Source organism: Cebidichthys violaceus, unplaced genomic scaffold (assembly GCF_023349555.1).
Source record: "Cebidichthys violaceus isolate CVI_PGR_0920_01 unplaced genomic scaffold, fCebVio1.0.p SCAF_4, whole genome shotgun sequence".
In the NCBI taxonomy this organism is placed as follows: Eukaryota; Metazoa; Chordata; class Actinopteri; order Perciformes; family Stichaeidae; genus Cebidichthys; species Cebidichthys violaceus.
The window spans coordinates 2,736,563-2,759,427 of NW_027176594.1; the positions used below are offsets into that span (position 1 = coordinate 2,736,563).

Consider the following 22,865-nt stretch of genomic DNA (forward strand, 5'->3'; position numbering starts at 1 on the left):
TGACTACATGCAGGACACACTTGGCTGGTATGGTTCAGGGCCTGGCTGTTTATTATCTTTCACGAAACTATCTGATAAAGAATTTCGCTCCTCAGCTCATATGTTCCCGGAGGCCAGCACATTTGAATTAACTGCAGACCAAGTGGAGCCATGTTGAATCACTTCAAATTTCTTTACTTTTCTTAGAGAGGCAAAATTCTTAGATATTCAGATCATTGTTACAAGCAAGACAAATGTTTAAATCTCAATAGTGGGAAGAATCTCCTCAGCTATTTCAATAATACATAAATAAATTGAAGAGAACTAATACTGCATGTAAGATTTTATGTTAAAATGAGCTGCAATGATACGTCGATATGAGGTAAAAGTGTCAAATTATTTTAAAAGTAATAAAATAAATATGAAAAAAAAATCATATTTCACTCAAGCATGACTGAATGAATCTTCAAAACCAGAGTTCACTGTTGCTTTTCTACCACATGGAAATGTTTTCAGAACTTTGACGCTACTTAGGACGATTTTTTGAGGAAAACATCAAAGTTCACGAGGTTAAGATCAGAAATTGAATCATGGCATTCCCATCTTTTAGTATTTGAAATGCAGTATGAATTGCTTCACTTTGGATATTTGTTCAGAAAAAATACAGAGAGTGGCCATGGGAAAAATGAATTCAGGGGAAAATGCTCATTATAAGTAGAATACAATTATACGATACATTTTAAAGAGACAGTTCTATTCCAGTATTTCATGTAGCTGTGTGTGGTAAAATGTCCTTGATCTATTAACCGTTTTTTTTTGTTCTTTTATAATTTTCCCAAAGTTAAGAAAACTCTGAATTATTGTTGTTTACTTTAGTAAATGTAATGTACACTAAGAAATCCTGTCTTTGAAAATAGCATTATACACATACATGCACTAATTATTCAATGTGAAAGACAAGCAGTATCACAACACCATTAAATACTTAATCCAAGAAAAATTCAGAAGAAAGTTTCTTTATTGCTAACTTGTTTGCAAATGTATTAATATTTAAACTCATACAATTATCTGGAAATTGTACATAAAGTGCTGTTTATCAACAGGGTGTCTGTAGTCTACAGTTAGCACACACAAAAGCAATCATGAAGGGAACAGACTACTTCTGTTCATGACAAAAAAAAGTAGAACAGCCAGAATCTGGAACTGGTTTAGGAATATCTGTTATAATGCTGACCAGTGACAGGACAATGAAATCCAATTTATTGAATCCGTACTGAATTAATGTCAGTGAAGAATCCCTCATATTTTTTTTTTGTTTTTTTTGCGCTAGCCTTGACTTTTAAAGAATTGAAAGACACAATATAACAAACTTAACTGTTGGACAAGCAATTTTACTGGCAGTTTATTGGAAAAATATATTAAAGAAGAGGGAGGCAAAAATGGGTCTGTATTTAAAATCTTGTTATGATTCCAGGGAGATTAACTACAGAACAATATTGCCTTTCTTTGCTTATTAAACCAACCTTGAAAGGTTTCCATTTAGAAGCTGCAACCAACCACATTAATACAGTGTTTCACTTTCTCCACAATTAAACATGTTTACAATAAAACATTCAATAAGTAATTGCCAACTCAAACAACTGCTCTTATTCAAAGTGCTGCATTAGACAAATTTAATGCAAAACTGAGTTCAGGCTTTTCCAGATATACATTTTATTACAATTCTGTAATAATTGAGTTATGAAATCAACTTCAATCTTATAGTAAGTAATTAAATGACTACATTATGTTCAAATGTTCAAATGACAACTTTGCCTGGTATTGCCCCTTTCAGACTAAACCCATGACACCCATGAGTCTAAAACAATAACAAAGTTGTCAATGTAAAATATTTAACTTAAATTGTGTCCCTTACAGTTCTTTAAAAATACTAAAGGAATTACCTTCAGATGGCAAATGAATGATTATTATAGATAAACTTGATCAATGTTTGTATCTATACCTGGATTTCTGCCTCTAATAGGCTTGCAGTGAGGGGTCCTGAGTCAAGCCTGATACCCCCTACTCCGGTCTCAGAGACAACTGGTGAGGCACTGGGGGTCCTAATGGTGAGAGAAGACAGTGATGGGGAGAAAGTGGGTGTCATGGCTGAAGGGGTAAGTCCTGTGTTCCTGGCTAAGGGGGAATACGCATATTTGGGATAGGAGGGCTTCCTTCTCAGACTTGGCATGCGCCCTGGCTTTCGTGGAGGAACAGTCCTAATGCCAGGCTGAGCTACTCCTGTTATGAGAGGAGGTGGGTACATGAGACAGCTTGCCTCTGCTGCCAAGTCCTCGCGGCCGCCTTGAAGCTCCTCGTCAGGGAGCATCCCGATATCGGTGAAAACCGAGGCCAGAGGCTGGAAGCTTGGCTCCCAGTCCAAAACATAGTCCCAGTTGTAGCTGCCCTGCATCTGCTCCTCAAAACACATCAGTGAAGACAGAGAAGTTGCAGAGGCGTGGGCTTCCGAGAGGGGAGCGTACCCACTTGTCCTCATGCTCTCCTCCAAATCCCTCACCCTGAGTATTGCAGGAAGTAGCCCCTCACCTCCTCCCTCCTCTTTGAAGTGATGGAGGCTTTCTGTGCTGGCCATCCCTGTGACTAAACGTTTCTTGACAGATAAAATATGTTCCGGCCCTACATCAATAGAGTGGCAGGAGATATTGTCCCCAGGTAAAGCAGAGTCTGGGAGCTCGGTGGCCTGGTTTCCTTGCACAGACTTGTCTCTTTTACGGCAGGGGTACTGATTAATCCACTTGATCTCCTGGTCCTCAGCTGTCTCCCCTTCTGCTGATCCACGGCCGCTCGAGTCTGACTGGTTGGATGGGATCGATACGTCACTCTTGGTCACCATGATGCTGGGCCCTTTTATCTCCTGCAAAGAGATTGCACTTTGGCTACTGGATCTATCAAACGAGCTTGTACCATGGTTCAAGTTTGCGGCAATTGCAGCAGCCTTTTTGATTGCCGCTTCCTTGATCTTGTACCTGAGAACCAAGCCCACAAAAATGAGGAGGACAAGGAGGAACATGATTAGTGACACACTCAAACTGAGCATGTGCGCATCAAGAGGCACCCCGGTGAGTGCTTCTGCTGAGCTGGAGATATTGACGAAAACTAGACAGGCGGTGGTCCTGGAGGCCAATTTGGGACTACCTGCAGACACGACCAGCTCCACCATGTCCTCACTGGCATGGCTGCCTCTCCTGCGATATACAGGACCTGACACGAAAATGGCACCAATTGTTTTGTTTATTGAGAAAAACGGCGATGACCTCACAAGGAAGTACTCCACCAGCCCGTCCACCCCTCCATCATGGTCCATCGCCATCACGTAACCGACTGTCTCTCCAGGCTTGGCGTTTTCTGGCAGTAGGAAATGGTACCGCTTTTGGGTGAAGACGGGACTGAACTCATCCACTCCCTTGATGGTCACCTGCACTCTTACTGTAGCTGCTTTGTCGCCTTTATCCCTGGCCTCCACTACAAAGCAGTACTCAGTGTCGCGTTCGTAATCAAAGGTCTGTCTGGTGTGAATGTCGCCGGTTAAGGGGTCAATGGCAAAGGCCTCCTTCTTCTCAGGGCTGCCACTGCCATAGTCCATGAAGCAGGAGGACACAATAGAGTAGGAGAGCTGGCCGTAGATGCCTAAATCATTGTCAACAGCATGGACAGAACAGGTGTGGGTAAACGCTGGGAGGTTCTCCAGCACAGAACAGTTAACAGTAGGGAACATGAAGTATGGAGTGTTGTCATTTTCATCCAACACTGTGATGAAGACCACTGTAAAAGCCACTTTGCGTTGCTCAGATGATTCAACACCATCAGATGCTCGGATGGTGAGGGTATACTTTGAGTCTTCCTCATAGTCAAGCGAGTGGTTGACCACCAGAAGGCCAGATTGACGGTTGAGCTTGAGGTGACCTTTGCTGTTCCCTGAGATAATGTCATACTGCAACAGGCCGTTAGTTCCCAGGTCAGGGTCCTGAGCACTGACCTGGACCAGCCTGGTACCTATATGGCTGTTTTCACTCACCTGAGCGTGGTATCCTGTGCTGGAAAAGATGGGTGCATTGTCATTGCAGTCAGTCACAGTAACCATAATAACAGCAGTGCTGTTCAGTGAAGGCATTCCTCGATCCGACACGCTCACCGTTAGTGCGTAGCTCTCCGTGGTCTCACGGTCTAAAGGGTTACACAGAACAAGTTTTCCTACATTTCTCATCTGATTCTCAACCTGAACCATTTTTACTTCCAGACAAAATCGCCTTTCCTCATTTCCTCTGATGATGCCGTAGTCCAAGTGGGTGTTTTCAGGGCTCCAGTCTTGGTCCTCTGCAGACAGCGTCAGCAGAGTGGTGTCCGTGGGCGTGTCCTCTGGGACGGTGAGTGTATAGATATCCTGGTGGAACAAAGGTGCATGGTCGTTGGTGTCCAGAATCACCACGTCTATGGCGGTGACAGTAGACTGCACAGGTTCGCCTTCGTCTCTGGCTTCGACCAGAAGATGGATCATGTTGCTGTTTGTGATGGCCTTCAAGGGCTTATTGGTAAAAACAGACCCTACAAGACAAATCATGTGTTAGTGAGGGAATAGTTTTTTTCTAAAGCTGCACTAACCATTTTTTAATAGTACAAAAAGGATCCAATGACTTTGCAGTGTCAAGGTTGCTGATATGGTGACAAACCCACAGACAGTTAACACCTCAGTTCTATGGAGATTTTAGCTATTTTTAGCTAATTGTTGTTGATGACCGGAGGGGAGCATCTAGCACGCTAAATGCTCCACCATATCCACCTAAAGTTGAAATTCTCTCAGGAGTTGGTAGAAAGTAAAGTTTAGCTAAAAAGAGATTGACTATTGTATTATTTAGTATTGTTGGGTAGTAATAGACATGACTCCAAATGAATGCTGTCTGTTGGATGTGCAAATAGGCAACCGTTTCCCAACACTTTTGCCATAACAACTTTAAAAGGAAATAATGTATACAATTTCAATGTAAAAAAATACTAATACTAAAATCTGTTTCACTTTTATCAAACCATAATATTGCAGATACATCAAGCACTCATTCAAACATGTTGATTTTGTTTTACAATGAAACTCAAAAACTCAAAGACATCTGGTCTCACCAACGTAAACCTATAAAAGTTCTTTCGATTGATTTAACAGATGGTTTAGCAAATACGCTCATTGTTTCTGGTTAGTTTCTTTTTAGAAAAAGTAACTATAAAACATATCTGTTTGTATGACAATATACTGACCGTTAAATCAAAATTGTCCTTTTCATTAGACACCCAATGCAACATAATGTCCTGCGTGACTATTCTTTAATGAATTCCAAGTGCAGACTGTAATAGCAAATGTTCTTCTTGGATGACAATAAAGTGTTTGTCCATTTAATTTATTGTTCCACTTCATTGCCTAAACTTTTCTACATGGTGACTTTATTAATTCTGAGGCTTTGCCATTCATTGTCTGTGAAACAAATAGGTATGGAAAAACTGAGAGGCACCGCACCACAAAAGCGCCATATTAAAGTTCTGGATTTAGAGAGCTTTAGTCAACATGGATGCAATTTTAACTTTCCATTTGAGCTCCTTACGGCAAAATATGAGCAAAAACATTTCTTTGATATTAAACTTTGGAGTTCAAACATGACAGAAGCCCATAAATCACACTTGAGTGGAAAAGACTGGCCAGAACTGAGGAGGGGTTGTTCCATTTCAGCTCTGTGCGATTTATCTTCTTTCTTTGGTTTAGACATTTTTAAAAGGGAGATAATAGGATAGGCATGGCTCCTCTGAAGCACTTTATCTCAATGCTTTTTAATTGCCTTCTCTGCTGCTTCTCTCTCCCCCTGTCCAAGGAGCTCACTCGCACATCCAAGACTATAGAAATATAAACACTGGAGAAATGCTGCTGGCAGAATGACAACTCTCAGTAACCCTTGATACTGTATGCTGCTCACAATAAGGCAAAGTCTTTCTCTGTGCCCTTTTCTTTGGCATGTGCCCCTTTAACTATGCCAGAAAAACTGATTTTAATGGAGAGAATAAGAGGGATGAATATGAAAATCAGACCACCAGACAGTCATAAGTCATACAACTTGTAAAGCTTGGGGTAATGTGTTTTACAGAAGAAGTGCAATACATCTTGGATCATTGTTTTGTCCCTTTTCTCGACTTCTTAACCTCCAACCTTTCTATATATAAATATACTCTACATACATACAGTGAGGTTCTACTGTCAACGAGTCATTTATATCAGAGCTATTGCAGGATGTGTTTTCCATCAGTGAAGCTGTTCTTACCATTGTCTGGCTCTATGTAAAAGCCTTGTAAAGGAGATGAAAGCAGTCTGTAGGTGATCTTCCCATTGAGTCCAGAGTCGCTGTCGGTAGCAGACACTGACAAAACTAACGTGTCCGCTAAAACCAACTCCGACAACTCCACCTTCAAGAGAGAATAAATAGTGATTCACATCCGCAGCAAGATCATAATGGATGTTCTATATATCCAGTCAGATACCACTTTCTTATACGGTTAATAAACATTTATTATTGCTTTATAACTCCACATTTGAAGAACAACTTTTGGGTTGCCAAGTTTGAAAAATCTCTTCAGCAGAATTTGTCTATAGTCAACTCTTTATTATATGACCCCTCAAATGTACAGTCCCACTCTTAAACTGAGTAAAATGACTGCACCGAAAATCTGGAAAAAACCTCATACATTTAAAAACCCTTTGTCAATGATTTACTAAGTGAGAACATTGTGACCTTTTATGAAATGGGGCACTGCGATCAATTTCCATTATGTGAAATGTAGGATCCAGTGTTTCTGTAGATAGACCCATGCAAGGGACTAAAAGTCAGGATATATCAACTTGCTCTGCTCCAATTTGGTTTATTCTTTTCTAAATCTGCCTTATGTGCATTCTCCAACATTACGGAAATGACTGACCAAATCACTGAAGTACGTCTTTAAAGACTTAGTTTCCAATAAGCCATCAAGTCTGCAGTTCATGTTAGTAAATCATTAATAAAGGATTACGGTTAAAAGACAAAGAGAGAGTACATCAAGCACAAAGATTTTTACAACCTTTCAACCCAAAAGTTCTTCTTCATCACTTTAACAAAGCACTAACAAACAACTTCATTGTATAAATCCTGAATAAGACATGCCTGTTGGCCTTGAACCTTTTGATCGATATACATCTCATCTATACCTGGTAGGAGACCTTGGTGAAGACTGGGGCGTTGTCATTGACGTCAAGCACTTCAACTTTGACCTCTCCGGTGGTCTGGTGGAGGGAATCAGACGCCCAGACCGTCAACGTGTACTCTGTCTGCTCCTCATAGTCCAGGGCTCGAGTCAGGGTGACCACACCAGTATATAGGTCAATAGCAAAGGGGAAGTTGGTGCTACTGTTGTCTAAAAAGCTGTAGGTGATGGTTGAGCTCAGGTCCACGTCGTTCGCAGTCACCTGGGTGACCATGTAACCCGCCGGAAGATCTGAAGTAAAACAGAAGACGTCGAAATAAGTCCATAAAATAGATAAAGAACATAGACAGTGTTTGTATGTGAATGAGTGTTAATCATGGCAAGCGGTCAGAGAGCAGAGGGGGCTGGTCTTACTCTCTGCTATAACCACAGGCTCCATCGGGGGGACGGCTGGGATGTTGTCATTGACGTCCACCACTTGGACCCTGATGGTGGCGGTGGTGCTGAGAGGAGGGTTCCCCCTGTCTGCTGCCTGCAGAACCAGCCTGTAACATAAAAGGCAGAACACAAACGATGCCACTTTGCATCATATGGATGGAGTATCATTGCATTATGCTGGGCTGGAAATGTATGAATTATAGAGTCCCAATAATATAATTAAGCAGCTATTTTAAGTATTTGTACTTTTTCTGTAATTTCTAAAATCAGTAATTCTACTTGTACTTGTGCAGATGACTGTTGCACTGACTTACTTTGAACTACTTTATTTTAAAAAACAAGGAAATCTGTCAGACAGCTTTAATAAAGAAGATATAGCCAGTGCACTGTCATAATGAAATTGCTCATTGGCCCATTTCATCAAATTTGCAACACAAGATCATTTCCTCTCACTCATTTACAGTAGACACGTTTCACTTATTAAACAAGTAAACCAGGCATGAACCTGAAAGAGCCCCGAAGAACTTATTTTTCTGCAATTTGAGAGTAACAATGTTTCGTCAAACAATATAATGCTGCAGCCATTTGCGATCTGCCCACAGTGCCATAATGGCCCACTGTGACCACACACATTGACTTTACATTTAATGACTTCCCATTTAAACGTATTTTGTTAGCACTCTACAGCTTCCACAGCTGAGCCAATGGCAAAGACTCATGGGATGTGTTTGTTGAATGCAAACAAAAGAACTGTTGTTAAATGGCTTGATGATTACATTTAAATGTCCAAAAGTCTACCGATTACTTGGAATACGGACACAAATTCCCCAGAGAATGTATGGTCTTAACTATCATACATTCTAGAAATGTTTCCATTATGCTTTTTAATACGTGACGTCGGCGTACTTGTATGAGGGGGTGATCTCGCGGTCCAGCAAGACTTTGGTAGCAAGAATCCCACGAACAGAGTCTAAGACGAATGCTTCGCTGGGGTTACCGGACACGATGGAGTACTCAATCTGCCCGTTTATCCCACTGTCAGCATCGGACGCAAACACCTGCAGAAAATACGCGAAGTGATCGATATTAATAAAATCTTATCAGCAATAATCTCAACTGAATATATGACATACCGGCACGGTATTTCCAATGTCAAAGAGGGCATAAATATTCATAGTGTCTACCTGCATGATGTAGGTGTTGTGCACTTGCCCCTCCCAGACAGCTGTTCTGTAGTTGCCGTGTTCAAACACTGGCGCGTTGTCATTCATATCCAGCAGGCTGATGGAGACCCTGCAGTGAGCCGTCTGCAGCCCGTTGTCAGCCAGCACCACCAGTTGAATCTGAGGGCTCACCTCATAGTCCAGAGAGTTGTCTTTCTGCACACGGATCTCACCTAGATGAGAGGAGAACATACATGGCACTGTAAACCGAAAACGGTGTCCAGAGAGTTGTCTTTCTGCACACGGATCTCACCTAGATGAGAGGAGAACATACATGGCACTGTAAACCGAAAACGGTGCAAACACAACATGAAAGACGAATATGGCCCAACGTATTTCAAGTTTCAGTTTTTTTTTTTTTTTAAATTAGATCAGGGAAAAATGAAGTCACAGTAACGGAAAGAAAAACATAACTTTTCGTCTTTAAAAAAAGGTGTTGACAGAAGCACTTTTAGGTTCAAGTCTTTGTGGCAACCCTAAAACAGTATTTGTTCCTATGTCAGTATAATAATGTGTATTTAAGTGTAACTGTGTCTACCTCATTACTTTTTTCCAAAAAAAAGAGTTTAGGGTAAGAATATGATAAAATCAGGCCGGCAGCAATCATAATTCTTGAGGAAATTCTTGTATATAAACAACCAGATGAAGCAGATAAGCTGAAAGGACATTTTGAAAAGAAACACAAAATAACAATAGCTCAAAATGAGTGGATTAGAAGATCTTTTTGGTTAAACATAAATAATTGCGAGGACTGGAAATCAAAAGTTATTTTCTGGATGCTTTTGTGGAAAATAAAATGGATGAGTGAATGAGAATTTGTGCTATTAGCATAACTCAATTGATGAATGCATGCAAGACTTTCTTGCAGATACATAACAAGAATCCCATCTGCTAATCATAACGAGTGAACTCAAGAAAAAAGGAACAAAAGCAATGATTTTGTTTTGTTTCTTACCCGTGTGACGGTTGATGGAGAAAATATGATTCTCATTGCCACTAAATATGGTGAAGGTGATCCTTTGTCTGCTGTTGGTTTGGTCACTGGCCTCCACTTTTGCAATCCAAGTGCCTTGACAAAGAGAGTGAAATGGTTGATGAGGGTTTTTAATGGCATCAATGAAAACAGAAGGAACAGAGGTGGCAAAACCTACCAGCTCTACTGTTCTCCTTGATGGTAGCGTTGTACACTTTGTTGGTGAACTGTAGTCCTTCGTGTTCTCCCTTCAGATGGATGAAAACCAGGCAGGTGGAGGTTAAAGCAGGTTGTCCTTTGTCTGAAACCACAACCTGCAGCTTCCTCCCAGAGAAGCCTGCTCTCACTCGTCTTCTCAGTGAAATCTCCCCCGACTCGCCGTTGATGTCAAACAGGTTTTCCTCATCAGGCAACATAAACTGTACAGTCCCATTGTTACCCTGGTCACGGTCTGTTGCCGTCACCGTTGTGACTATCTGGTTGGGTAGAGTCCTCATGGAAACCCACGCGTTGATGGGATTCTGCTCACAGACTGGCGCATTGTCGTTCACGTCCTCCACCTGTATGGTCAGTGATGCCACAGAGCTCAGTGGCCCTTGGGTGCAGCCGTCGGCAGCCACGGCTCTGAGGGTGTACTGCGCCCGACTCTCTCTGTCCAGAGACCTCGTGGTGCGGATCACTCCGGTGAAAGCGTCCACCGAGAAGGCCCCCTGGCTGCTGTCCTCTGTCAGAGAGTAGGTCAGGTCCCCATTGGACCCCTCATCGGGATCAAAGGCGCTAACACGCAGGACCTCCGCTCCTGCAGGTAGGCCCTCGCTGATGGAGGCGTGGTAGCTCTTACGGGTGAAGGAGGGAAAGTTATCGTTCTGGTCCAGCAGCACCAGCTGGAGTTGGGTGGAGGAGCTGAGAGGGGTGGGGCCATAGTCATGGGCCTGTATGGTGAGTGTGTAATTCTGCAATTCCTCGCGGTCGAGGACTTGTGTGGTGCTGACGGCACCCGTGTGGCTGTTGATGGTGAAGCGACCTCTGTAGTCCTCGCCTGAAGACAGAAATGAAAGGATGTTCCTGGTTCATTCAATCCATTATTCTAACATTTAACTCACCAAGGTAACGACTGAGATCTTGACAACATTGTCGTTGTTGACAACGTTTGACACAAGTGGTTAGACAATCACACAGGTTGGAAAACACAGTTTAGCAAAATAATCTAAACCACCTGAAATGTCGCTAGTAATGCACAGACAAACTTGCACAACTATTGAAAGTATGATTGCTCAAAGTTCAACCAGTACGTTCTTCTGTTAACTGCTATAGATGTTTACAACGGACAGTTTGGGTAGTCGTTTTATGATTTGCCACCATTTTCTCTTCCAAATGAGTTTGGCTTACCTCAGCGTTTGTTTAAAAACCTACATGATCGCTTAGTTTCTTTCCCCTTTTGGACTTCTTTTTCCCAATGTCAATGACTTCCCAGATCTCAGCGATTAACTTGGTTAGAACAATTTTATTACCGATAGAAATGATAGCCAAAACTACCAAATCATGATCCAAATAGCTTGATATACAGAGCACTCTCAGGGGCAACTTACCTAAAATGGAGTAGTGTATAGTTCCATTTTCTCCGTGGTCTGGATCAGAGGCCTGAGCAGTGTGGACCACCCCAGGAGGAAGGTTTTCTGGCAGGCTGATCTGGAAGGAGGACTGCATAAACTCCGGAGGGTTGTCGTTGTCATCCAGCACAGAGCAGAGCACTGTGACCGAACCCGACAGAGGCCGCGTGCTGCTGTCACGAGCCTGGACTGCAGACATGAATCAAAAGGATTTCACACCTTACGCTCACTGCAGAAATCTCTGTAGAATTCTATCTCATTTTGATAGTCATGGGGAATCAGTAATTGAACCAGGGACATTGCGATCACAGTATGAATGTTTCTGGGCCACAAAGACGCCTCTGATCTATGGTTCTTATTGACTTCCTGGACTTAAATACAAGAGAATAAGCAAAAATGTCAAAGAGTCTACAGTCATGCCAGCAGCTCTGTGAGGCTGTTCATGCTAACAATGCTACTTTTAAAATGCAGACGCTTAAAGGGTATAATGTTTAACATAAAAAAAACAAACTGACACTGTTGGTAATGACATCGGTGTATGACCTTCATTTCAGACATTCATTTCTTGACCTGATGATGGTGCTAGAGGTAAATGCAACAACGTCTTTAGGATCCATCCTCTGGGGAACATGAAGTTTAATCAAACTTCATGTTTGATTAAGTTCATTAATGAATTCATACACGTACGTGGAAACCAATACGTCCAAAAAACAATCAAATTATGCTTGTTTAGTGAATATTTAAAACCCTCCAAAAGTTGAAGAGATATTTGAGTCTGGACTGACATTGCCATCCATAGAGCCTATAGCACAAATAACTATTAAATGAAAGTATCGGTAAACAGCTGGAAGAGGCCACAGACTGTTATTATAATAGCTCACTAAACGGTTATTTAATGTATATACTGCTGTATGGAAATATACCGTTTTCCTCAGCAGTTTCAGTCTTGAAACACCACAATGACTGAACTGTTTTTTAATAGCAGTACAGACTAAGAATAAAAAAAACAATTCCATCAACATTACATATACTGTTGCAGCTTTTTATACTGGCTGAAAATAATTAATATTTCTTTCCAAATTCATTTGCCGGCAGAGAAAATTGTCCCCACATATTTCAATATTTCCCAATAAGCCCTGCGTAATTCTGGCACAACTTCAAGACCTTCATGCTTTTCTGTTATTATATTTAATTGTTCATCATACTGCTGATTGTACAAATATTATGATAAAACATCTGAAAGCAGTTCGTCATTAAACACGGCTGAATGTAATAGCCGTGTGTGCCCACGAGAGAGGGAAAGCAAACACTTCAAAAGGCAGAGGGAGCAGTCAGTGGAGGTTAGATATACTGTACCTCAGCTCTTTAAACGTCTACTGTTTCCTTAACATAAATCAATCTGCTGAATTATGTTGCCGTCATACAAAAGACCGACTTCTTTATGACTTTGGCTGTGAAGCATGTCAAGAGAGAAGGCAGAGAATGAGAAACAGAGAACGAGGGAAATGTCTGTGTTTGATATAGGATTTATATGGCAGCTTTACCTTTTTTGGGGGGATATTTTAATAACCCTTAGAATCACAGGCTTTCAAACAGTTGGTTGTCATTGAGCTTCACACTGGAGAAGATTTGCATTAAAAGGACATTTTTCCTTCAGGAAATCCTGATTACAGCCACTGATGCTACAGGTCTAGCTGGTCAACACAAACTTTAGACTTACATCAACTTAACCTCTAAACCTGAGTCCATCTGGAGATTATGACGAGTTTTATTCTTTACCTATCAGCACCTGATTGTCACTACTTTTCCTAACTTGTAAAAACTCAGGACGCATGGCATCGTTATCCATGAACTCCAAAATGGCGGTTTCAACAAACTCATTAAATTGGTAGCCTTTGTTGTGTGATGCATTGCCACTGCTTGTTTTCCATCAAGCGTAATAAGCTTAAAATTGTATTCATGAAACTTCCTACGACGCTAGCAGAGGCGTGCTTTATTTGAGCCGTTTCACTTTGTCTTCAACAGGGTTTCTGATTTTATTAAATTACAAGTGAAGTGACAAACATGATCACTTCAAACTGCTTGCCAAGGACAAGAGTGTGTTTCAGAGCACTATTATTTAGCCACACTTGTGTGTCTCTCAGGTGTAACGGGTTTGTGTTTTACCTCTGAGAGTGAAGTGATGCTGCTGCTCTCGGTCCAGGTAGGAGGTGGTGGTGATCAGACCGGTGTAAGGGTTGATGCTGAAGAGCTCGTAGCCGGCGCCGGGCAACAGACTGTACCACACCACGGCATTCTCCTCTGGGGGAGGAAGGCGGTAGGTTAACGTTTGTTTAACACGCCCTGTGAGCTCTGTCACAGACCTCAAAACAAAACCTCATTTCATAAAATGGGTGGAAAACGACTAAAATAATACTTGAATCATGTTTTCTTTCAATCTCAGCATTCACATCAGTCCCGAGGTTGAGTTTAGCACCTCATCAGGTGAGTTCATGTTTATGGCCGCTTCATTTTCAAACAGATGCCATATTGAAAACATGGCTGTTCTATTGGCAGCAACACATTGTCAAGTTACATGCAAACTGTGGTGGTCATTGCAGCTGCTACAGAGCAATATGTGTGTTTTACATCATTTCAGTATCAAAGGAACTGTATAGAAATTGTACAACCGTCCTCTGTTTACCTGTACTGGACAATGAATGGATGCAGTGTTCAGGGATGAAAGACAATGTGAGAGCTGGTGAGGAAAAAGCAGGATGGCCAGTGACAAATAAAAAATACAAATAAAATACCTGCATCATGCAGTCATTAAGGCTTACTTCTCTTCACTGAGATCAGTTTTCAGTGGAACCACTTTCTCACAAAGAAATACTGCTCTATGAAAACTGTTGCTCGCTCTGTGTATGAATATGTTTTATGTTGTTTTTTTTCCTGGAGCTGAGAGAGAAAATGTGTTTTTTTTTTTGGGTAATTTGAGTAAACCAACATTACTGCCAGCGGTTCTATAACTGGATTGACTTCCATTTCATTAGAAACTGTGTTTTTCTATATCTGAAAATTGTGTTGTGTGACCCTTTATGAATGCCAAGAAGCTCTTTTGTTCACACAACTGTGAAACTTTTTGAATGATATTTGATATTTGATAGTTTCCTAAGATATAGGTTATATTTTTGATAGAATTTTTGACCCAGAGGACAACTTAGCTATTCTTTCAAAATCCCTCAGAACATCTGAACATTTGCGCAACAAAGTGAAATCCCGAGTAACACAAAGTTTAGCTGTCACACTCGTTGATATTGCACTTCTCCTCTGACTGACTCCAACACATGGAAACTAGATACGGGGGACTGACACGGGCGCAAAACAATGGTCATCTTTGGGGAGCGTTGGTGGGGGAAAAAAGCAGCAGAAATGATAATCAAATAAGACTGGTGGGAGAGCGGGCTGAGCTGCCAGACGAGGCGATTTGAGGAGACAGATGAAAACACGGCGCCTATTGGCACAGATGGCTTGGATTATGGAAATCATCATGAGAGAGGACCTTTTCAAATCTCCCAGAGGAGCTGTGTGCTTGCTGTTCTTGGATAATTCTCACCCCCAGTTCACATCAAAACCCCTCTTGTTACAGATCCTCCTGCCACATGCCCTCCACCTCCAGTATTTAAAAGGACTCGCACTGTCAACATGACGAGATGAGGTGGGATTCAGGAGGCCCCCCCCCCCCCAGAGCACGACGTGTTTAAATAAACAGGACTGATGTGTAGATTTGTGAATGTGGTTATGGGGTTAGATGAATGAGATTCGCTGGGATGCACAGTGAACATATAGCACACGAAAAAGAAACAAATGGAACACCACATGAAGAAAGAAGGGGGCAGGGGTTGGTTTCAATGAAACCGTTAATGGAGTGAAACAAAACAGACGACAACCTTGAGTCACTGCAGCGCTGACGTTTAACCAAAACATGGCAGGGTGAGCTGCTGCGCCGCTGTGTTTGTCATGTGGTACTTTGCTTTAAGACAATACAACTTTTACTGCTTAAAACTGAGAAATGTTTCAGGGGAATTTCCTCTTTTTGCCATCAAGTATTTTAAATATTACAACAGGTTTAAATGTTACAGAAAATGAAAAAATAAATATTCATGTCTTCATTATTTATAAAAAAATATACCATTATGTTTTAGCTCATGTGTTTAATCTTATTTGTATGTGGCACTATTTGGTATTATGCATATTGAGTCTGTGGCTTTAGGCCGTTAGGCCTCAAGGAGACGAGCTAGTGCTGCCATCTAGGCTCTTTGGAGGCATACTGCGATCTCCACTTCACAGAAGGATTTCAGGCTGAACTTGAATGCTACGGGGTGAAAACCGCAGCTCATTCAACAGTTTTCTAATAGAACATAAGTGAGATTTTAAGGGAGTCCAGAGATTTTTTTTTGTAGTCGCTCATGTGACTATAGATATAGTTTTTGCCCCAAAACACCTTTTTTTTTACAACATGGACAACATCCTCTATTCTGCCATTAATAGGACCTGAGGTGTTGTTGGGGCGTCCCGATTCATTCAGATCAATTTCCCACTCAAAATGTCAGATTTTTGTCTGGAGATTTTCTCTCACATTAAACATATATTTGGAAGATTTTATAAAAATAAGGAGTCGATTAATTCATTAGTCAATTGACAGAAAACAACACCTGCTAATTGTTGTTAATCGTTTGGGTAATTTTTGATGCAAAAAGGTTTCAGCTTCTCAATTGTGAGGATTTGGTGCGATCATTCATCTAACGTGATAATAAACCTAATATCTTCAGTCTTTAAATGTTGCACATCTGGACCTTCATCTTGGGTCTCTGTAAATTGTAATGGGCATTTTTCAATTTCTTTTCGACATTTAATGTGCCAAACAATTATAAAATTAAGTGAGATGATAATCTGTAGATTAATTATTATTATGAACATATTTAGTGCGACTAGTGATTACATTTTAAACAATTAATTGAATACTTTTCTCCCATTTCTAAGTTTTATATGATAGCATTAACTCACAAACACATAATTAACAGCCACAATTCTGATCATTATTACCTGAATCATCGTCAGTGGCAGAGACCCGGACCACTGGTTCTCCAGGGTCTCTGTTCTCCGCCACGCTGGCGTTGTAGATGCTCTGACTGAAGACAGGTGTCTGGTCATTCACATCACCCACCTCCACCGTCAGAGTCTGGGTGGAGGAGAGCGAGGGCAGGCCGTGGTCGACTGCACGGACGGTCAGACGGTGGAAACGTTGTGTCTCGTAGTCCAGAGGGGTCGACAGAAACAAGAGGCCTGTAGACAATAGCAGAAGATGAACTTTGAATATGATGATGACGTCTTTTAATCTTGCTTTAAACTTTCTAGAGTAACATAAAACAAAACAAAACAACATACCGGTTTGTCAGTATGTTTTTTTAAGTAACTTTAAACCTCGATTGCTGCTTATTTCGTCGCAAAAATGACAATGAGAATAGGGAAAAAAGATTTGAAATCAAGTTTTCAGGCACTTCAATCCTTTGACCAATAAGAACTTTTTTGTATTGCAGGAAAAGTATTCCATGAAAAATTCCCAAACAATAGTGAAATTAAGAAGCAAATACCAATATAAATATATTTGAATGTGATGATATATCTCGCCAATATTAATTAACTGTTTTACAAGAGCATCACACAAACAAACATTATTCATTAGGATCCCTTAAACTTATTTTTTCTAAAGATCTTGTACACACAATATCTTACAATTAAACTTGTCAGTGCTCTGGATGGAAAACACTGCTTCAAAATTTCTTGCACTGCAATTTCTTTTGTCTCATCCATCAACATATACCGTAACACAAATAGAACCGTAGCTAATATCTGCCGATATATATCGGCCCAGTCTATCTATAAATAAGAATCTTACCTGTCTTCTCCTCCAGTGTGAAGAATCCTTTCTCGTTTCCAGCCATGATGACGTAGGAGACGACCCCGTTTACACCGAGATCTCCATCTATGGCCACAAAATGATGCAGCAGACTCCCCACTTCTGCATCCTCCATCACCTGGACCGTGTCCGCTGATACGAACACCGGCCTGTTGTCGTTCACATCCAGCAGGAACACCTGAGCCGTGACCGACGTCCGTTTCTGCTCGTCCTTCCTCTTCGCCTGGTCTGTGGCTGTTACAGTGAAGGCAAAGCTGGGGTTGGTCTCGCGGTCTAAAGGCGCCGTTACAGTCAGGCTCCCTGTGTGAGGGTTTATCTGAAAAGGGAAGCGTGAGGAAGACCTGCTGAATTCAGGGTCCAACGTCAGGGAGTAGCGGACGGCACTGTTGGGAAAAGTCCCATCAGCATCCCTGGCGTGAAAAGCGTACGCCAGCGATCCGACTGCGGCATCCTCCCACAGGCCGAACATCACCAGTTTGTCGGGAAACCAGGGTGTGTGGTCGTTGACGTCCTCCACTATCACGCTGACCAGCACAGACATGTTCGCTCCGGGAGAGAGTCCAACATCCTCAGCTCGCACCATGAGGAGGTACTGCATGGCCGACTCGTAGTCCAGCGGCTGGTTGATATAAATGTCACCAGAGGAGCCGTCGATGCCAAAGTGAATGCTCCCGTCGCCCTCAGAGATGGAATAGTGGACTCTCCCTTTATATGAGACAGCCGCAGAGCCGATGACGGTCGCTGGCTCGGTGTCCTCTTTCACCGTAAAACGCCTCACAATTTGGTGTTCAGAGTGGCCATACAGAGCCTCTAATCCATGAACCTGCAGGTGAAATACTATTTTAAAACTCACAGCAAAAACGAGACACAACAAGTCAAAACACTGGGAAGAATTAGGTAGTAAGAACAAACAAAATGCTTGTTAAGCAAAATCTCCCAGGTATGGTGATAACTTTGTGCTTTTGTTCCTATAGTGGGTCATTATGGATACAATGTTTTGTTGAATCGTGTTGTCCCGTGAATGGAGGTGGAGCTGTTGTTTTTGTACAGTATATATCCATACATTTAGGAACCTGCAGTACTCAGTGTGTGGACACCCTTTCTTATTTGAAAGCTGAGACTCTTGTGGATCCAATGAGCCCAATTGTATTCATGTGAGATGATGTTAGTCCCCATAGTGGCCATTTCACATAGTGAGACCGTTTTTTAAAAACTTGACGTCACTGTATTAATGATTTCTGATCATTTTTATCAATTCTAGGGTGGTCAAAAATGGTAACATTAAGCAAAATGGGAAAAAATGGTGTCAACCCAAAAAGTGCAACAAGTTATGAAACAGAAGTGAGCAAGGGAGGGGCCATCATATACTTCCATTGAAATGTTCAAGACGCCTGAACAGGCGTCTAACCAAGACACAATGTTTAATACAGATTTATGACTAGAAAAACTTGACACAGTGCTGAACTGCATCTAAAATTAAAACCGGCCGGTTCCCAGCTTTCAGATGATGTATATGTGGTGTCTATTGTTGACCTGCTATCTCCCCCTAAAGATCCCCTGTCCCCTCCTAAAAGTGATCTACAACCAAGAGGTAAAGAAATCTACATTGAGCTCTTGACAATGCAGGCACAGACTGATGTTTCTTTTGTGGTACTTGTCTGATTATGCTGCAATAATAATAATTATAACAGACGGAAGGCAAAGTGTTTTGAAATACAGATGTATAAACTGAACAAACTATCGTTTGCTGAATTAGAAAACACAGAATGGCAGACGTCTGTGTGGCCTCAATGTTGTAATCTCTGAAACTGAGTCAGAATCGGTATATTCAGACTCTATCCAGCAGTCATAGTATGACATGGAGCGATGTCTTTACCTGTACATGAAGGACTGCAGTGTCCTCCAGAGGTGGGACTCCGCTGTCCTTGGCCATTATCTTCAGAGTGTAGAGCGACTCGGAGTTCTCGGTGAACAGCTCCGTTGTTCGGATGTCTCCACTTTCACTGTCAATCTCAAAGTGTCCAAAACCCTCAACCTGTAAATCAGCTGAGAGAAACACGAGAGGCTGATACCCAGGAACTCATCACTAACATTGTAACGGTGCAAGTGCATAATGTATGGAACTCACCTGTGACCAAAGAGAAGGTGACTGTTCCATTTTCTCCTGCATCTAAATCTTTGGCAAACATGTTTGTCACAAAGGAGCCAGCTGGTACACCAGCCCATATCTGCAATAAGTGAATCAGATTGGATAACATGTCAACCACATTGCACACTTTAAAGATGCATATCTGCAAGTTTGCGGATGTATTTTTATTTATTTTTTACATCCCTATGATCTCACCCCGATGATAATATTATTGTTAATGCTCCAGACAAGTCATAAAGGTGCAAAAGAAACTTTGTTTGACAGAAGAAAAAGTGACTTTTGTCTTGACGTTTTAGGCGTGCTGAAGGACAAAATGGTAGCCTGTGGTGATAATGAAGAAGGCCAAAATATTGAGATCTATGACATTAATAAGAACAGCCGCTGAGTGGACATTGTCGTGAGATTGTTTTGTCAGCTAAACTTTCCAAGTTCAAAAATGTACTTTCAATCTTAATTTGTATTCCGAAATGGATGAAAAGTTCAAAGTGTTGTAAATCCGAGCATCACGATACAATTCTTGCTCAGGATGTTTGTGTGACACAAAGAAAACAAATAAAATCAAGAGTGAAAAAAGATGTTTAGTAATCCACTCTTACAAAAGGTGAAAACTACATATCCTCAAGCTCATATTCAGTAGAATAAAATCTATAAGGAAATCTTTCTTACCTCAAAAATCTGTCTGTCTACCAGGAACACACAAACTCTTGAAGTACAATATCCAGGTAAGATTCTAACACGTTTACCTGAACGCTGAGCTCCCTGCTGGCAGGCAGGTGTGTAAACTGTGGGGTGTTGTCATTGATGTCGGTGACCAGGATGTGAACGGTGGCGGTGGCATTGAGGCGAGGGTGGCCCTGGTCTGTAACCATCACCTTCAGACTGTGCTGGCTGTGCTGCTCCCGATCCAAAGCCACCCAGTTGATAATTTCACCTGGAAGGGTACAGACAAGGGACAAAAAGGTGAGGATGCACAGTAAAGACCTAATGTGACCTCAAGGTGGCGTTATCGATGAGACTCTTTAGTTGCCCTTTAAACATCATAAACATACTTAGAATTAGTTACAATCTGCTTATAACATTGTAATTAAAGGTATAAGCACTCATATATATATCCATGATGCATAATCATAATACATTATAAAGCTTTTTATAATAACTTATAAAAGGTCAAGTATTAATATATAGTGTCAAAGGATCAAAGTGTATTATGATTCCCATTGTTGTATTACATTATCATCTTTTTAGAATGCATTGTAATGTGATTTTAAGCTACTTTAAGTTGCTTTAAGTAAAGTACAAAACATTTTGTGTTATTTTTGCATAGATTTAATCATTTTTAACTTTACTTAAAGCAAAGACTGACCACTTAAAATAACTTGCAATCACATTATGATGCATTATAAATTATAAAAATGTTACTGAGTGACCAGCTATTATGACGTATTATCATACTCAATACAAAATGCTTCATCATTTTTGTATAAAGCATTCTGAATAACAATGTGTGCTTATAACTATCATTATACAGTGCTATAAGCAGTTTATAACACATTGTCGATAGGGTGTCATAGTAAGTGTTATCAATTATTTTTTTACCTGTTTTACTGTTGATGCGAAAGAACTTCCCATCTGTGAGCAGGATGTAGGACAGCTGGGCGTTTTTCCCAGAATCCTTATCCGCGGCCTTGGCGGTTCCCACCAGGCCTTGAGGCGACGACCCCTCTGACACGGTGAAGTAGTAGACCTCGCTGCTGAACACCGGTGGGTTGTCATTGATGTCCAGCACCAGCACTATCACCGTCGCTGTTGCCGTCATGTTCGCCAGCGAGGCTTCCCCGGCTGTGGCCAACACTCGAAAACGAAACGTGGATTCTGTCTCAAAGTCCAGATTGTGGGAGAGAAACAACCATCCGGTTTTTGGGTGAATCCGAAACGGAGCCGGGGGAAATCCGGCTTCTGCCTCCAGGGAGTAGGTGAGGCCCGAGTTCGACATGTGAGCCCCCCGGCTACGGTGCGCCCTCACCTGGATGACCCTGGAATCTTTCCTGTAGCCCTCACCTATCTCCACCTGGTAGACCAACGTCTCGAAGGCCAGGCTGTCTTCAGCAGCGGTGCGGTCCACATTGACCGTGAGGGTCAGTGTGGAGCTCAGGGAAAGCTCCCCTTCATCTTTAGCCACGATTTCCAGGCTGTACCTCTGCTGATGACCCACCTGTAAACTCTGATTCAATGTGACCGTCCCGAGGTTGTGGTCAACAACAAACGTCCCATTTCTGGTACTTTTCAGGTGATACTGCACCCTCCCATTGGCACCGCTGTCGTAGTCGTGTGCATGAGCGATGAACAACACTGTGCCCGGGTGTGTGTTTTGAGACACCGTGATGGTGTCGCTGGGTTTGGGGAAAACGGGAGCGTTGTCGTTGATGTCGGCAATGGTGATGTTGACCTGTGTGGTGCTGTAAACCGGAGAGGTGTCAGTGTGGGACTGAAGGACCAGCAGGGCGTACGGCTGAGACTCGTGATCCAGAGGGTTTACGTTGCTGATCAGGCCGGACTTCGGGTGAACGGAGAACAAACCCTGAGGGTCTCCAGAGGAGATTCGGTAGGACACTGATTCGGAGTCTGGGAAGGCAAAGAGTTTTTATTAATAGATGATCGACAAAACAGTAAAGGGTCTGTTCTACTAAATGCTAAAGTAACTTTTTGTCCAGACTTTTGAGATATTTCTATCTCCTCCCCAAAACAATAGAGGTGAATGGACATTTTCACTTCAAAAATAGTGGACATTTTTTCTTGTTTACAGCAATACAAACAGTATCTACTACATATTAATCTTTATAGTACACAGTATTTTACGGTCAGTATACAAAAAATATACTTTACTGTATTTTGCCAACAGGAAAATAAATAAATATGAACCGTCTGAATTATTTTGACTGCATTAGAGGGAATTAGAGGGTTTTTACATCATTATTCTCATTTTAACATTAAAATTGTTTCTGCAGAAATCTGTAATCAAAGATGTTGTCTTCAGCCTGTAGAATAAGAATCAACACATCTCTGCAGCACAACAATATTACATTGAAAATGGTATTTGAAACACATTTCGTCTCCAGTGATTTGAAAATTGCAGTGTGCCATTTTGCAATTTCCATAAAATGTAAATTTTATTTGCAGCCCTACACAAAACACAAGCATTTTTTCAATTTTCCAGTGTGAACATACCACACACTTAAAACCTGCTTGGAATTAATGAGCCGGATTAAAT

At 41.5% G+C, this 22,865-nt stretch overlaps 1 protein-coding gene across 1 annotated transcript in view; it reads right to left on the bottom strand.

Annotated features, from left to right (window-relative positions):
• Positions 1-979: 979 nt before the first annotated feature.
• dchs2 (dachsous cadherin-related 2) overlaps positions 980-22,865 on the bottom strand; it is a 31,584-nt gene continuing 9,698 nt past the window's right edge. Inside the window, exons 5-20 of the mRNA XM_068727145.1 lie at positions 21,194-22,219; positions 20,341-20,528; positions 19,577-19,676; positions 19,325-19,494; positions 17,428-18,271; positions 16,575-16,814; positions 13,656-13,790; positions 11,469-11,678; positions 10,058-10,918; positions 9,862-9,975; positions 8,868-9,079; positions 8,590-8,741; positions 7,660-7,790; positions 7,250-7,536; positions 6,333-6,474; positions 980-4,581 (exon numbers count right to left, since the gene is read on the bottom strand). Of these exons, the coding sequence (XP_068583246.1) occupies positions 1,976-4,581; positions 6,333-6,474; positions 7,250-7,536; positions 7,660-7,790; positions 8,590-8,741; positions 8,868-9,079; positions 9,862-9,975; positions 10,058-10,918; positions 11,469-11,678; positions 13,656-13,790; positions 16,575-16,814; positions 17,428-18,271; positions 19,325-19,494; positions 19,577-19,676; positions 20,341-20,528; positions 21,194-22,219 (7,418 nt within the window). The 3' untranslated portion in view covers positions 980-1,975. The remainder of the gene's footprint in view (positions 4,582-6,332; positions 6,475-7,249; positions 7,537-7,659; positions 7,791-8,589; positions 8,742-8,867; positions 9,080-9,861; positions 9,976-10,057; positions 10,919-11,468; positions 11,679-13,655; positions 13,791-16,574; positions 16,815-17,427; positions 18,272-19,324; positions 19,495-19,576; positions 19,677-20,340; positions 20,529-21,193; positions 22,220-22,865) is intronic.